The sequence below is a fragment of the Ochotona princeps genome, chromosome 5 (genome assembly GCF_030435755.1).
Source record: "Ochotona princeps isolate mOchPri1 chromosome 5, mOchPri1.hap1, whole genome shotgun sequence".
Lineage (NCBI taxonomy): Eukaryota > Metazoa > Chordata > Mammalia > Lagomorpha > Ochotonidae > Ochotona > Ochotona princeps.
Genome location: NC_080836.1, coordinates 20419184 through 20436576, shown reverse-complemented (window position 1 = coordinate 20436576; position 17393 = coordinate 20419184). Strand labels below are relative to the sequence as shown.

At 40.7% G+C, this 17393-nt stretch overlaps 1 protein-coding gene across 1 annotated transcript in view; it reads right to left on the bottom strand.

Annotated features, from left to right (window-relative positions):
- Positions 1–1475: 1475 nt before the first annotated feature.
- UBXN4 (UBX domain protein 4) overlaps positions 1476–17393 on the bottom strand; it is a 38538-nt gene continuing 22620 nt past the window's right edge. The window contains exons 7-13 of the mRNA XM_058664446.1: positions 14216–14270; positions 12630–12794; positions 10965–11092; positions 7925–8027; positions 4650–4781; positions 3847–4046; positions 1476–1710 (exon numbers count right to left, since the gene is read on the bottom strand). Coding sequence (XP_058520429.1) covers positions 1572–1710; positions 3847–4046; positions 4650–4781; positions 7925–8027; positions 10965–11092; positions 12630–12794; positions 14216–14270 — 922 coding nt within the window. The 3' untranslated portion in view covers positions 1476–1571. The remainder of the gene's footprint in view (positions 1711–3846; positions 4047–4649; positions 4782–7924; positions 8028–10964; positions 11093–12629; positions 12795–14215; positions 14271–17393) is intronic.

The window sequence follows — 17393 nt, the reverse complement described above, 5'->3', positions numbered from 1 at the left end:
TTATGGCAATATGATTACTGCAGAAAATGGGAAAAATACAAGGGTGCAAAAGGAAAACTAAATCACATATAACAACCGCTTACCCTTAATGTGTCATTTTGTTTTTTCTTTACAGAAATATTAATACATAGTTCTACCTATATACAAAATGTGAATACAAAGCTGAAATCTTACTGGAATTATAGTTCTATATCCTGTTACTTTTTCTATAACACATGACAGGTGCTCAATAAACATGGTAAATTCATGTACCATTTTTCTTTATCAAAAACTCTACAGAAGGCATTTAGCTTCCAGTTGTTAAATAAAATAAATAATACTTAGTGAGTACCTACACTGTGTTTACATTTGATTTCTTAGAGAAAGAACTGGATAGGTGTATTTCTGATAAACATTTTACGGGAAGATCTTAGGAGTTTCCACAGTATAACCCTATAGCCTGTCTCAGTTTTCCTGACTGCTGCCACCTTATGAAAGTCATTGTTACTTCATAGGCAATCACACAAAGTTAGCTCTAAGAAATTCTTTCCTCCCATTGTAAAATCAAGCCAGGAGCTTCCTATATGTCCACACCCAAGTGATCCCTTTCAATTTCGAAACAGGAATGATCATGCTGACTACATTACATCATTACTTTGAGTGGTCTCTATGACCAGAACATATGGATAAAGAAGCATATAAATCAGATTAAGGATCTGTCACATTCTCAATAGCCAAATGAGTAAAGACCTTTCACTAGTTTCTTGTTCTGTACAAGTGCTTTAAGACCTTAAAATGTGATTACCAAGGACAAAACTCAACTATGAAGGCGAGAGAACTAGGTTATGGACTTAGCAGCTATCTGTAACAGATAAGAACAAACACCACAACACCACGCAAAGCTGTGCCTGACTGGCTTAGGAGACAGAGTATCTGGCATTGCTATGTCAGAAAGTTTCCTGCCTCAGGGACATTTAAGGGTAGGTGACCAGCTACGTTCCTCGGAGCTTCAGGGCCATATACTAGAGGGGAAAAAGTCAGACATAAAATCTCCACAGAACTCTCTGCAATCAGACGATGATAAGATAATAAAACTTAAGGCAAAATAAGATAATTCTGACTTTGGGAAAATAATTTTTATTCAGTTTTTAAGATTAAAAACCACAAGATTTTGCTTGTAGCTAATAAGCAAAAAGAGGAAAGAAACTATCATCTGACTGGTTACTTAAATTGCTCTGACTCAGTCTCAAACCTACTTAAGTGACACCCCAGTTACTTTGAGGGACTTGAGAGTTTTTGGAGCAAACTGCACTCCTCAGACCACTGTCAGCAGAGAGCACAGGCCTGCAGGGCCTACCAGAGACCTTTTCGTTTAGGCTTTTAGCACTTGGTTATCATGTATGCAAGGACCCAGCAGCCAGTGAATATAAATCTTTCCTGAATTAAACAGCCTAACCCACACCCACTAAGCAGGAATAAAGACACTTTTCAGACCATTTGGAAAGCATCAAGCAGTCCCTCTTCTCCAGTAGAATTTTAGTTGAATTAATCGTAAGAGCAACAATGATTATTGCACATATTATACTGTGGCACTACATCTGCTGAGTAGAATTTCCATTCCAAGTGTTGTTTTCATCTTCACCATCATCTTGAGTCCTCAATCTGTATATCTTCCCCTCCTTTTTAAAATCTTCCCCACGTTTTTCCAGCACTCTTTTTCTGACTGGTTCTCTAATACAAGAAAAAAGAGACAATGATATAAAATGAAAACAGTAAGACAAAGCTCTTTCTTTGCCTCACAGTAAGCAAAATCCACAGAAAAGAATTCTCAATAAAGTATGAGACCTTTCTTACTCTTTGGTAGTTTAACTTCACCTTCTTAACCAAACTAGCCGAGTCATACTTCCATGTGTTTCTTGATGACCTATTAAGCTTCAACAGTTATGACCGCTTATTAACTGACCCTTCCTTTATTACTTCGGCAGCACGAAACATCTGCTGACATTTGGATGACCCTGCAGACCACACAGAGCTCCTGTCAGAGTAGCTGACAGAACTGGCCAATCAACAATGCCTTCCAAACTATAAGAATGACAGACTTATACAACGAAAGTTCAAAATAAAATTAAGAACAAATGGGACTTCCTCATTTCAAAATAGGATTTTGTAACAGGGTGAGGAGTAGCATAGTATCCTACCTTTTTAGGTATTTATTACATCTTTTGCTTCTATCGAAAAACTTTTCCATTATTGGAAAAAAAATTCTAATTTTGGGAAAAAAGTTTTAAAAAATTTTAAAACACACAGAACATTGTCCCATAGATTAGTAATTCCAGATTAAATATTTACATAAATCATTACTATGACAATCAATAGAACAGCAATCTAGGGCTCTCCATCTTGAGAGCATATGGGGATTCCCAGTACTTGTCACCAAAGACTGGTGTGAAGATCTGATATAACGCCTACTACAGGCCTTACGATGTTGCTCAACTGGACTAAAGTCACATACTAAACTTTAATACTGCTTAATTATTACAATTTACAAGTTCCCCCTTTTGGGAAAACATTTCCTGTTCATCTCTTTAACAATCTCAACTGACAGACTTCAGCTAAAATTGTCAATGCTATTCGTATTACCACTCTAACCTCTAGTATCTGTGGAAAAAGAATCAGGGCCTTGTGGTTAAGGGATTAGTTCAAAATAACTCGGGCAGAGGTACCACTTCCAAGAGAACAGCAAGGTTCCTCAACTTGGTCCTTCTTGGAATGACAGGTAAAACTGTTATGCAGCAGATGAAGAGCCAGCATAAACATAACTAAGCAAAATGATTCCTCTGAATGATGCAAGATGACCAACAACAATTAATGGAATGGCCTGTCTTGTCAGGCAAAATACAGTATAAAACACTATATAGTTGGGTAATAAAATCTGCTTTGACAGTTAACAGGGTAAAGGGAACTGAGTGAAATAACAAAACAAGGTGTGCTTGCTTTCCACAGAAAGATGGCTGAAAAAATTAAGGGAGTGAGCTTTCCAGAAGAGTCTCAGGAACGGTCATCTGGTGTGGTTAAGCCACCGCTTAGGAAGCCCACCCCCTATTTCCAAGTGCCTAGCGTGGGTCCTGCCTACTTGGCTTCCCATCCAACCTGCCTGCTAATGTGTACCCAGGGAAGCAGCAGACTGTGGTTCAAATGTTGCTCTAAGCTACCCACAAGTGAGACACGACAGAACTCCAGGCTCTTGGCTGTGGTCCAGCCCAGTCCCAGGTGTTACAGGCAACTTAGCAGTCTGTCTCCATCTCTCTCTCTTTCAAATAAAAATGAAAATAAATTTATAAAATGGTTAGAAAAATCAAAACAAATGTGGGTTTTTTGTTTTTTTTTTAAGATTTATTTGTTTTTATTGGAAAGACAGATATACAGAGAGGAGGAGAGTCAGTGAGGAAGATATTCGTCCGATGAGTCACTCCCCAAGTGACTGCAACAGCTGGAGCTGAGCCAATCCGAAGCCAGGAGCCAGGAGCTCTTCCGGGTCTCCCACACAGGTGCAGGGTGCCAAGGCTTTGGGCAGTCCTCCACTGCTTTCCCAGGCCACAGGCAGGGAGCTGGACAGGAAGCAGGGCTGCCAGGATTAGAACTGGCAACCACATGGGATCCTGGCGCATGCAAGGTGAGTACTTTAACCACCACACTATCGCGCAAGGCCCAACAAATGTTTAAAAACAGAGTTTGAGAATATCTGATTTGTTTCCCTCCAATCTGGAAACTAGTGAGGACATACGCGGAAAGAAGACAAATTATTATTTTGAAAAATGTCCTAGGCATATCATATTTAAGATATTTTACAACTGGGAACAAAGATACCTTTTTTCTGATTTGCCAGATGATGCAGAGTTTGAAGTTTCTGGTAATGATGTTCTCACTGAAGTCTGTGCAGGAGGATTACTGAACAAGAAATTACTGATCAATCTCCAAATGGCAAGGAATGGGTAAAGTACCGTCCCCAATAATGTCCAGATGTCTCCACTGGAAGAGTGCACAATGGATGAAGTAGGTCTCCCTGCCTAGAAATTTAAAAATAAATGTAGCTTTGGTAAAAATCATTAATGGTGGTAAATTTCTAAAGCTCAGTCAACACAATGCAACTATCACAGGGCACCCGCCTTCTCAGATGGAGGGGAAGGTTGTGGACCAACCAGGGCACAGAAGACCCAGTTCCCGGGCCAGCTCTGGCACTAAGGTGGAATACTGGCAACCATCTCAGCCTCTCAGCCTCGTTTCTTCACCAGGGATTTTTTAATCTCTGATTTTAAAATGTGAGGACACCTTGGGACGATGCATTTGAAGATCATCATCATTTTTTTATGTTTGTAAAAGCAAGTAACATGGCAAAGCTACATACAAAGACAAGCATTAAATATGCGTGTCAGCTCAGATACTCTGCATTTCTCAACATAAAAATACATGAAGCAAAAGTCGAAAATCAAACCATTTAATACCTCATAGTATCAGCAAAACAAATACATAAAATGCTGGATAACCAAAAGGTATAATTTCTTTGCCTTTCTCTTCTAATTTTAAGAAACGGTCAAACAGAATTCTCAAGAGCAGAAAAAAATATATATATATACAGTTACACACACACATACACTCGCATATATACATACTGGCAATAGTACTACTGAAGCACTTGGGGCAAGTTCCAAATCCAATAATTTCTTTTTATAGTCTTCTTTGGTAAATTCTCTCCTGGGAAACATGGTTGCTAGTGAAAAATTACCGTAAGTGTTGCCAACAGTCTGTAACATAATAGAAAGTTTCAAAAACTTGAATGTTGCCTTTTGAAAATAAGATTCTAAGTTACTCACATGCATCTAAACAAATGCCTTAATAAAAAACTGCCTTAATTTTAAAACTTTATGTAAAGTTAAACACAAAAACTGCATTGTAAAAAGCAACTAAATAAATAAATTATCAAGTCTAAAGGTTTTTAAGGCCTCAGCAACTCAAAAATGAGCACAAAATAGAATACAGTTGTTAAAATAAACTGTCTCTGCTTTTATGGCTGTCATTCATCATTAGGGTTTCTGCTGTACACTGAAACGTGGTGTCAAAAATACACAGAGATTATAGGAATATCCTATTAAAAATCAGATCAGTCTTTCCTCACAGATCTAACTTTTGGAGTTTTCACTTCCTCAATTCAAGGCACAAAGATTTCCCACAATGCCCCTTCACCCTACATATAATCCCACACTCAGAAACACACGTTGGGCAACACCAAACTTAAAATCACTTTTACTTATAAAATCCTTATTTTTTCAAACTGTAAATTATTTACATACTCCTCATGTTTCTCACCCCAACATAAAGACCTACACAAAAATACAAAATGCAGTGGATGCACTAAGGCAGAGTTCTAACACAACAGACTTTTTTTTTCCAGAGCCCACTCTTCATTCACCTATGCAAACTAAGGACACAACAGACACTGTAGCAAGTCTCAAGAAAGATACAGCTGCTGCCTGCAAAGTCAGCACCACATGGGTACCAGTTCCTGTCCCAGCTGCTCCTATACAGCTTCCTGCTAATGGCCTGGGAAAAACAACAGATGACCCAAAGCGTTTGGGTCCCTGACACCCATCTGGAAGACCTGGAAGAAACTTCTGGCCTCAGTCTGTCCCACCCCCGGCCACTACAGCATTTTGGAGAGCAAATTAGCAGACAGAAGATATCTGTCTCTCCTCTGTAACCTGTAACTCTACCTTAGAAGCAAATAAAATAAGTCCTTAAAAAAAAAAAAAAAAAAAAGGCTGCCTAGATTGCCTTGAACATATGCCATTTATACTGCTGGAAGAAAGGAGCCAAGAGCTTGTTGGCATTCTGCACACTGCCACAGCACCAGGCTGGGAGCAGGAGCGGTCTGAGAGGACCTAGGCAGGTGCGCATGCAGCACAGCACTGCACTAGGCCAGTGTCCTGGGAAGGGGTCTCACTAATGGCCTTTGGTCAGCCAGGTGGGGAGGATCTTGCACAGGAGCACATCAGGAGTAAGTTGGCCTGCTCCAGGGAACCAGACATGGATCCTGGATGTTCCTTCAAAAACAATAAAAAGTGACCAACAACTTCTGAGTAGTGCCAAACGATGTGAGGGGCACACAGCTATTGGCACCGGCTGGAATTTATACGGCTCACAAGATGCAACCCTTTAGGTGACATGGAGAGATTTCCAAACCTGGGACATGGAAGGCCTGTGGTCCTAATCGGTACGAAGTAGCTACAATAGATGAACCCACATTCTTCAGCAACCCTAAAGGGTTGGAAATCTGATAGGGTAATGAAATGGGATGGGCAGGCAGCTAGCTTAGTTACAAATTGAAAACTATACCTCCTCTGGCCTAATACACTCCCACCTGTCTGTCAATCACCAATCCCCTTCCCCAGGAGGCCCGCCCCTCTCCCAGGACTCAGGGGTGCTACCATGTAACGGCTCCATCTTCCAGGCTCACTAGAAACCAGGCAATGAAGAGGGTCACTTTCACTCTTCTCAGACACCAGATGAAAGCAGAAACATCTCTCACCTTTCTCCTCCCTGCCCTCTATATCTGTCTATTCCAACGTAAAGCCCACAGGTGTCTGATTTCCTCACTTTTTAAATAAATTTCCCCAAATAAATAAATACAACACATTAAATGAAAAAAAAAAAAAAGGAATGAAATAACAGATCTGGGGTTATAATTTATGGAAACACTACATTTTAATATATATATTTAAAGATCTATCCATTTTTATTGGAAACTCAGATCCACAGAAAGAGAGACAGGAGGAAAGATCTTCCATCCACTGATTCACTCCCCAAGTGGCTGTAATGGCCGGAGCAGAACTGATCCAAAGCAAGAGTTTCTTCCCAGTCCCCTACACAGGTGCAGAGACCCAAGACCTTGGGCCATCCTCAGCTACCTTCACAGGCCACAAGCAGGGAGCTGGATGGGAAGCGGGGCAGCTGGGATTAGAACCTGTGCCCATCTGGGATCCTGGTGCGTTCAAGGCAAGAACTTTGGCCACCAGGCTATTATTGCACTGGGCCCAGAAACATTTCTTATAATTCTTCCCCTGTCTAAGTCAGTGCACCAGTCCAGGAAGGTAGACAGCTTTTGAGGTTCCTCTCAGGAACTACAAATAAGGGAAAAAACTAAATAGGAAGAACATGCCTCATGGGAAAAAAAAATGGAAACTAACACCTAATTCAAACCTTTACATGAAGAATACTGGCATACATAGGGCTGGGGATGGGAAAACAATAAAGGATGTTTCTGAACCAGGTCAATAAGATGCTGCACTTTATGCTTGGTAGATGCTTGCAATGAAAGAATCTCAACTGAAATTGAACTGTGGTAATGTAACAAGGTGGAGGAATCCACCATGGGGGGAGGATCTGGGGAGGGGTGGGAGGAATCCCAGTGCCTATAAAAATGTGTCACATAGTGCAATGTAATTAATAAAACTAAAAAAAAAAACTAAAAAAAAAAAAAAAAAACAAAACAAAACGCTACATGTCAAAGCATAGATGCCTGATCCTCTGGCTTAGCTAACACGGAGGTAGTGGGAAATACATAACCTCTAAACAACCTGCAAAACAGAAAAGACCAAGAAAATTCACGTCTTTTTTCCAGGCAACAGGACAAACACCTTTGACCTGTGGGAAACTACTGGCTTTTCACTCCCTCAGATTCATATACCAAAATGAGAAATTTTCAGAACCTAATAAACAGCAGTAGTTTTATTTGGCTGATATCTTGTTTTCCTACATACACTAATATACAACAAAGCTCCCTAACACCTCAGGGATGTTTGAGACGGAAAGCATGACTTACAGTCTCCAGGTTGTGCTTTATGGTTTCTACTCCCTTATCTTATTACTCTGACTCCAGATATAAATTTACCTGTGCAGCAAACTGCCTTGCTTCTTCAAGAGGAGCATCAGAAGGAAACTGATTGGTAAAGGAAGACCCATCAGGAAGACGGAACTGAATTCTTGCAATCGAGCTATCAAAAAAGAAAATCATGTATCTTTAAAAGCTGTCAAGTAATACCAATAGAAGAAAAAACTGGAAGTGCAAATGTGCAATGACAAGCTGTTTTTCACAATGTCAGGTCTTCTCAAGCTTCATTGAGCTAAAACTCACACAACACAAAATGCACCAACAGCACAATTCAGTGACTCTACTACACTCAGAGCTGTGCAATTATCAAGACCACATGAGAAACCTTGGCATCACCCCAAAAAGAATCCTGAACCGAGCAGCGGTCACTCCCCATTCTTCCCTCTATCCTTGGTAACCATGAATCTACTATCGCTGCAGGGTTTGCCTAATATGCACGTCCCAACCTATGCAATCACACAATGTATGAATTGACTTCAATAACGTAACATCAAGGCTTGAAGGCCCATCCATCATCCATACATGTATCAGTTCTTCCCTTTTGTTTTTTTTTTTTTAATTAATTTATTTTGGGAAAGTCAGATATACAGAGGAGGAGGAGAGACAGAACGAAGGCTTCCATCGGCTGATTCACTCCCCAAGTGGCCGCAACAGCCAGAGCTAAGCCGATCCAAAGCCAGGAGCCAGGAGCTTCTTCCGGGTCTCCGACACGGGTGTAGAGTCCCAAGGTTTTGGGCCATCCTCAACTGCATTCCCAGGCCACAAGCAGGGAGCTGGATTGAAAGTCGGACTACTGGGATTAGAACCGGTGCCTATGTGAAATCCGAGCCTGTGCAAGGCAACCACTACAGCTGCTAGGCTACCACACCAGGCCCTCTTCCTACTTTTTTACTGCTAGTAGTCCACTGTGGGGGTACAAACTTTAACGCACTGTTCATTTGATAGTATTTAATTATCACATTTTGACTTTATAAACACTGCTGTTATGCATTTTCATATAAAGGCTTTTGATTTTTTTTTTAAGATTTATTTTTATTGGAAAGGCAGATTTACAGAAAGCAGAGACAGGAAGGTCTTTCATCTGCTGGTTCTATTCCTATATGGCCTCACTGGCCAGTGCTGAGCTAATATGAAGCCAGGAGTCAGCAGCTTCTTTCTGGTCTCTCATGAGGGTGCAGGATCCCAAGGATCCAGGTCATCCTCTACTGTTTTCCCAGGCCATAAGCAGGGAGCTGGCTGGGAAATGGAGCAGACAGGACACAAACCGGGATGCCAGCATTTAGAGTCAGAGTAATATTAGCCAATTAAGGCATCATGATGACCTCCAATGTCTTCAATTTTCTTAGATAGTAAAGAGTGGAACTGCTGGATTAGAAGGTGAATTATGGTTAACATTTTAGGGAACTACCAAATTCTTTTCCAAAATAGTTTATCATTTTATAGTCCTAGTTGTAATGTTCCAAAATCTCCATATTGTTGTCATCATTTCCTTATTGCTTCTTTTTTTTTTTTTAAAGATTTATTTTATTTTTATTACAAAGTCAGATATACTGAGAGGAGAGATAGAGAGGAAGTGGAGCTGCCGGGATTAGAACCAGCGGCCATATGGGATCAAGGCGAGGACCTTAGCCACTAGGCCACGCTGCCGAGCCCCTTATTGCTTCTTTATAGCTTGTGTGAAATATTTTATTGTGGTTTTGAGTTGATTTGCCTAATGACTACCAACGCTGACTCTTTTTTCATGCTCCTATTTCCATTTGTATAGCCTCTTTGATGGCTCCAATAGGCAGATCTGTGCCAGATCAATCACTTGGGCCATTTCTGCTGCCTTCCAGGACACATTAGCAGGGAGCTGGACTGGAACCTGAGTAGCTGGGACTCCAGCCAGCCCTCCCAAGGCAGCGCAGAAGCACTGCAGCCAACAGCCTAACCAGCTGCGTCACAGTGCTACTTCTCACTTTCCTCATTTTCATGTCTAATTTGTTTTCCTTTTTCTACTTAATGACCTTTACTCTTACTACTCTAAGTACAGACATGCAGCTATATGATCTATTCCGAGTTAAATTTTTTTTTAAGATTTATTTATTTTATTGGAAAGGCAGATGCACAGAGGAGGACAAACAGGGGAAGATCTTCTATCCGATGATTCATTCCCCAAGTGAGCACAACGGCTGGTGCTGAGCCAATCCAAAGCCAGGAGCCAGAACTTCTTTCTGGGTCTCCCACACGGGTACAGGGTCCCAAGGCTTTGGGCCGTCATCCTTGACTGCTTTCCCAGGCCACAGGCAGGGAGCTGGATGGGAAGTGGGGCTGCCGGGATTAGAACCGGCGCCCATATGGGTTCCCAGCGCATTCAAGGCAAGGACCTTAACCACTAGGACACTGCGCTGGGCCCTCTGAGTTAAATTATATGAGGAAAGGTTCCAAATTCATTTCAGCATGTAGATATCCAGTCCTTCAACCACTGTTTCTTACCAAATCTTCCTTTCACACTGAATGGCTTTGGTACCCTTTTTGAAAATCTGCTAATCATAAATGTAAGGGTTTCCATTTCTAGAGATTCAATTTTATTGTATTAATCCATATCCTTATGCCAGTTTGATGCCTTGGTTACTGTGGCATAGGATTTTTAAAATAAAAATTTCTGTCAAATAAAAAGCCAGAATTTTGATAAGGATTGTGTTGAATCTAGATTAGTTTGGGAAGCATTTGTTTCTCAGTAATATCAAGTTTTCTCATTTGTGTAATTATTGTTCTTTAAATACTTTCATAGTGATTCCTCCAACATCAATTTTTGAAGATTAATTTATTTGAAAGTCAGCGTTACAGTGAAGGAGACAGAGAGTGATATTGTTTACCTACTAGTTCACCCCCTGAATGCCTGGGCCAAGGTAAGGAGTCAGGACTACATTCTGGTCTCCCTCACACATAACAAGGATCTAAATACTTAATAATGAAATACAGGAAAGTATAGAGGAAAAAAAAAACTAGCCAGCGCCCAGCACACAAAGAAATTTCAGTATGAAGAAAAACAGAATACCTTCTTTCTCTTGCATATGACTCTCGCTTGACTTCCATCTCTGCCTGCTTGGCCAATAAAGCAGCAGCTTTGGCAGCCTCTGCTTCTTCCTTCGTCTTTGCAAAACGAGCAGCTCTTTCCGCACGGTCCTTTAAAACATCATTACATAGTAATTATCTCTCATTGCCCGCATGAGCTATTCACACATAACTGTCTAGAAAATGCTTAAATTAAAAAAAATGCTTAAATCCATTTGTGAACTTTATCCTTCTGGATCTGGTAATTTTTAGTTTTTCCAACTGTCAGGAAGCAGAATATTAACAAGCAAACAGACATAAATTTGTTTATCACTTTTTCTACAGAGCCTGTGACAAGGTCTCACACATAATAGATGATCAATGAATGTTTGCTGATTGAATAAATTAAAATTAAAATAAGGATGTTTTTCAAATGCATTAGAGCTGCTAAATTCTGAAAGCAATAGTTGCAAAACCACCTGAAGTTTAATGATGTGTCTGCATCCTTCAAACATATCACCAAAGATCATGTATCACAAGAGGACTGCCAGGAAACCAACACTTCGCTTGTTTTCTAGGGAATCTTTTAACATAATCCAGAGTCACTGCACATGGAAAAGCAGTGCACAAATGACTTAGATGCTATGAAGGACTGTGTTAATCAGTAGATTCTTCAGTGACCTCATTGCGCTTAGAGTGGAGAGACTGGCAGCAATTCATAACTGTTGAAATATCAAGACCACTTTAGCAAGACCCTTGGAGCATGCCCCACACCCTTAATATCCCCCTTTACCTCAGATACATTAAGGAAACAATATGGAAATAGTCTTACCCACTTTTCTGTAGCCCTTGAACCTTTTTACCCTAAGTAACGATGTAAGGATTATCATTTATATGATTAAAAAAAAAATGGAAAAAGTTAAAAAATAAAAGTAACTTATTTGAGGAATCAATGTGGTAGAACAGGGTAAGAACACGTTTAAACATACAGAGAAATATTAGCCAATGTGAAGCAGAGAAGGCACATAATTTAAAAAATATATATTTACTTATTTTTCATTGCAAAGTCAGATATACAGAGAGGAGGAGAGATAGAGAGGAAGATACTTCATCCAATGATTCACTCCTCAAGTGGCCACAACAGCTGGAACTGAACCCAGCCAAAGCCAGGAGCCAGGAGTTCTTTCCGGGTCTCCCACATGGGTGCAGGGTCCCAATTCTCTGGGCCGTCTTCGACTGCTTTCCCAGGCCATAGGCAGGAACGTGGATGGGAAGTGGGGCCGCCAGGATTAGAACCGGTGCCCACATGGGATCCCGGCAGGTACAAGGCGAAGACTTTAACCACTACACTATCACACCAAGGCCCAGAGTCAATCTTTAAAAAAAAAAAAAAAAAAAAAAGAAGGGCAGACATTTGGTCCAGATTAGGATATTAGATCAGACACCTGCATTTATATTTCAGCTCCTGTGTTCAATGCCTGGCACTACTACTAAACTCTAGCTTCCTGCCAACGCAGGAAGGCCTGCAACTAACCTCCTAATCCCTGGCTGCAGCAGCAGTCAGGGACTGCTGGGGACACTTAGGGAGTCAAACAGCAGGTGGAAATACTCTTGTCTCTCAAGTAAAAAAGAAAACTTATAGCCATGAAAACAATAACTTAAAACTCACCAATGCAATTTGCTGTTTTATACGTTCACGGGCTGCTCTGTCTTCTGCTTTTTCTCTATTTCTTTCCTCTAACATTCTTTTTGTTAATTCTTCTTCTTGTCTTCTTTTGTAATCTAACATTTCTTTTCCAGTTTTTCTCCTTTCAATTTCCTTCTTAATTTCCCTCTGAATTAAAGAGACATCAAGTTTTATCAGTAAGAAACAGATTTTGATAATTTACCCTAAATATTATTTTAAATGTAGAGACAATCAGGTACAGAATACAATTCAAAAAAACGCACTTCGGGGATGGTACTATAGTGTCAGCAATCCTCATCCTCCATTACAGCGTCTGGTTCAAGTCCTAGCTACTCCATGCTCCCAATCCAGCTTTAACGCACCTAGCAGGCAGCAGATGATGGCACAAGTGCCACCACATGAAGGACCTGAATGGAGATCCTGGCTGCAGCTTGTGACTTGGCTATGCAGAATCATCTGCAGAAAGAAGAGATCTCTGCCTCCCTTTCTCTGTTACTCTTTCAAACGAAATACAATTAAAAAAAAAAGTTTTTGAGAGTTTAACTGGTTCTGTATAAATAAAGCAGACAGCTTTATTGCACTGTCCACTACAATCAAGGAACAAAAAATAAATAAAAAATAAAAATTAAAAAGTTTTTAAGTGTTTTTATTTGGGACCTAGCATTGTTACACATCAAGTTAGCGGATTATCCCATACTGGAACACTACTTTGACCCACAGATGCTCCATTTTCAATACATCCCCTTGTTCGTGCACCTGGGAAAGCAGAGCATAATGTCCCAGGTTTGGGGGGCCATGCAATTTATGTAGGACACCTAGATAGATTCCTTACCCCTGGCTTAATCCCGACCCAGCCGCGGACATTGTAGTCATCGGATAGAAACCATCAGCAAGACAACGCTTTCCCCTCTTGTCACTATGTCTTCATTTGACAGTCTACCTACCTTTCAAATTATCTCTTTTTAAAAATTTGAAAGGTATGGTTAATGGTCAAATGTCTAATGATTTGAAAAATCACTTGCAGTGATGTTAAGACTACAATGTAGTTAAGGTAATTATAAGGCAAGCAGCATTTCAGATGTTTGATTTCTAGGCCAGACACGTTGCCATCCAAGGACAATATGATGGTCATTTACTTGGCTTAAAGGAAAACATACCTACCTAGAGTACAAAAAAGCCAATTCAGAGTAAGACTACAACATTAAAAAAAAAAATGGTGTACTATAGTGCAGCAAAACAAAGATAAACTTCAAAATAACGTTCTATGTACTTCTTTTTTAAACAAAAAGGAAATAAAATTTGATCTCTGTCTAAAGCCAGGCTTAGCTGAAGCTACTTTATTCTTGATGTAAAGGACTAAGTACTGTAGGTCAGAAAACAGGCCAATTTATTGCCGGCACTTTACAAAAACTACACAGAAAAACACCATGATCCCAGTACAGAAACATTTCCTTCATTATGCTTAACACTGAACTTCACCTAGGAAACCACCCTTGGTCTGCAAGATGGAACAATCAAAACATTGCCTCTCTAAATAGAACAGACCACACTAACACTGTTAACTTTACCTGTTCTTCTTCTTTCCTTTTCTCTTCTCTTCTTTCTTCAAGTTTTTTTGTAAGTCTGTATTAAAAAGAAAAAAATACCCTGACTCATGGTATTAATGTAAAATACTTTTAGGAGGTTTCTTCAGGGGAAACAACTGGTGAAACACAGACACTGAAAAGAAAACCCCTAAAGACACAACAAAAATGGAATTGCTGGCTCTGGCCCTGGAACAATCTGAGTGGACGGGATTCTGACTCCGGCCTACTTTGTTTTTCGGATTTTTTTACAACCGACTTACTGTTAAACTTCTGCTTTTTCACAACTTATGTGAAATAGATTCAAAGCTATGTTTACAAAATTCAAATATATGTATATACAATAACTTATAAATACACAAGCAGCCATATAAGACTGAAAAAAAAATTCAGATTTAAGACTAGCATTTATAGTACTAATATTATTAAGCTGACTTTTAACAAGTTCATCACTAGTGGTATTGTGTTCAAAATTAGATGGATTTAAAAATGTGGCAGATGTTTCTATACACATACAATGGAATACTACTAAGTCAAAAAAAAAAAAATCTACCATTTGCAACAAAATGGGCTCAAGTGGAGAAAATCAAAGAATGAAACAAATCAGACCCAGAAATACAAATACCAAATGTTCTTTCTTATATGTAGAAGCTAAAATAATAAAAAAAAAAAAGGCAAAACGACTGTGTATCTCACAATTGTTGCAAAGTTTTATAAAACTGTTATATACCTTAAAAAACCCAATGATTAAGAATGTTATTCTAGGGCCCGGCGGCGTGGCCTAGCCTTGAACGCACCGGGATCCCATATGGGCACCGGTTCTAATCCCGGCAGCTCCACTTCCCATCCAGCTCCCTGCTTGTGGCCTGGGAAAGCAGTTGAGGACAGCCCAATGCATTGGGACCCTGCACCCGTGTGGGAGACCTGGAAGAGGTTCCAGGTTCAAGGCTTCGGATTGGCGCGCATCGGCCCGTTGCGGCTCACTTGGGGAGTGAATCATCGGACAGAAGATCTTCCTCTCTGTCTCTCCTCCTCTATGTATATCTGGCAGTAAAAAAATGAATAAATCTTTAAAAAAAAAAAAGAATGTTATTCTAGGGCCCAGCAACATGGCCTAGCAGCTAATGGTCTCGTCTTGAACACACCAGGATCCCATATGGGCACCGGTTCTAATCCCAGAAGCTCCACTTCCCATCCAGCTCCCTGCTTGTGGCCTGGGAAAGCAGTCGAGGATGGCCCAAAGCCTTGGGACCCTGCACCCACGTGGGAGACCTGGAAGAGGTTCCTGGTTCCCGGCTTCAGATCAGTGCAGCACCAGCCGTTGCGCTCACGAGGGAGTGAATCATCAAACGGAAGGTCTTCCTCTCTGTCTCTCCTCCACTCTGTATATCTGACTTTTTTTTTTTAAAAGATTTATTTATTTTTATTACAAAGTCAGGCCACAAGCAGGGAGCTGGATGGGAAGTGGAGCTGCCGGGATTAGAACCGGAGCCCATATGGGATCCCGGTGCGTTCAAGGCTAGGACATTAGCTGCTAGGCCATGGCGCCAGGCCCTATTCTACAGTTTTAATGATCTGTGATTACTTCTAAATTTACTGTATATGAATCAAATTGTCATTTTTTCCATTCAACATACAACTACTGTTTATAGCCACTTATTCACACCAAGTTAGGTAATTTAGGGTCTTTTTCCTTTGGACTGTTAAAGCTCTTGGAGAGGGGGAAAAATGGGAACTCCATCTCTGGTTGGTTTTGAAAAAAATAGAAGCTAATGATTCTAAAGTAACACAATCTTAAGTCATAGAATTTTGATAAACTACTAAAAGTCACTGAATATAAACATCAACTTTCATGGTATATGAATTACATCTCAAATTGTAATTGAAATGTTAAAATCTAGAAAATTACCAGAAAGGGGCTGCCCTATAATGGATGAATCTTCCACTTGCAATGCCATGTTCTGCCTGCTCCACATCTGACTCAGCTCGTCGCTAACAGCCTTGGAAAAGTTATGGAAGAGGACACAAATTTTGGCACCCCTGCCACCCACATGAGAGACCCAGAGAAGCTCCTGTCTTCACCCTGGCCATTGCAGTCACCTCAAAAATAAACCAGGAGGGCCCGGCGGCGTGGCCTAGCAGCTAAAGTCCTCGCCTTGAAAGCCCCGGGATCCCATATGGGCGCCGGTTCTAATCCCGGCAGCTCCACTTCCCATCCCATCCAGCTCCCTGCTTGTGGCCTGGGAAAGCAGTCGAGGACGGCCCAATGCATTGGGACCCTGCACCAGCGTGGGAGACCCGGAAGAGGTTCCTGGTCCCAGCATCGGATCGGCGCGCATCGGCCCGTTGCAGCTCACTTGGGAAGTGAAACATCAGATGGAAGATCTTCCTCTCTGTCTCTCCTCCTCTCTGTATATCCAGCTTTGCAGTAACAATAAAATCTTTAAAAAAAAAAAAAAAAACACAAAAGGGGAGGAAATACCTTTGTCCCTCCCTCTCTCTTCCTCTCAAAACAAGTAAACATTTTTTACAATCATTTTTATCTCCCAACAAAATAATTCATCAAAAAAAAAATTCAATGGATGCCAACAACACTAGGAACAAGTTGTGATCAACAATTTACTATTTCAGGGTCTGGAATGATAGCGTAGTGGTTAAATTACTCTCCTTGAATGCCCAGGATCCCATATGGTCGCCTGTTCCACTCCCGGCAGCCCTGCTTCCCATCCAGCTCCCTGCTTGTGGCCTGGGAAAGCAGTTGAGGACGGCCCAGAGAATTGGGACCCTGCACTGACATGGGAGACCCGGAAGGGCTCCTAGCTCCTGGCTTCAGATTGGTTCAGCTCCAGTTGTTGTGTCCACTTGAGAAGTAAACCATCGGATGGAGCTCTCCCACTCTGTCTCTCCTCCTCTCTGTATATCGCCTTTCCAATAAAAATAAATCTTCAAAAAAAACCCATAATTTACCCCATAGATAACTTACTAATCAATAAGGAAAAGAGATGAATTTATAATGAAGACATCCACTATAAATCACACAAATCAAATGATTAACATCATCAATAATGCATAAATATGACACTATTTGTCTCCTGAGGTTGGTAAGGATAAGGACAAAACATTACATAAATATTTCAAAAGCTAAGTTGAATAATGGGACAAG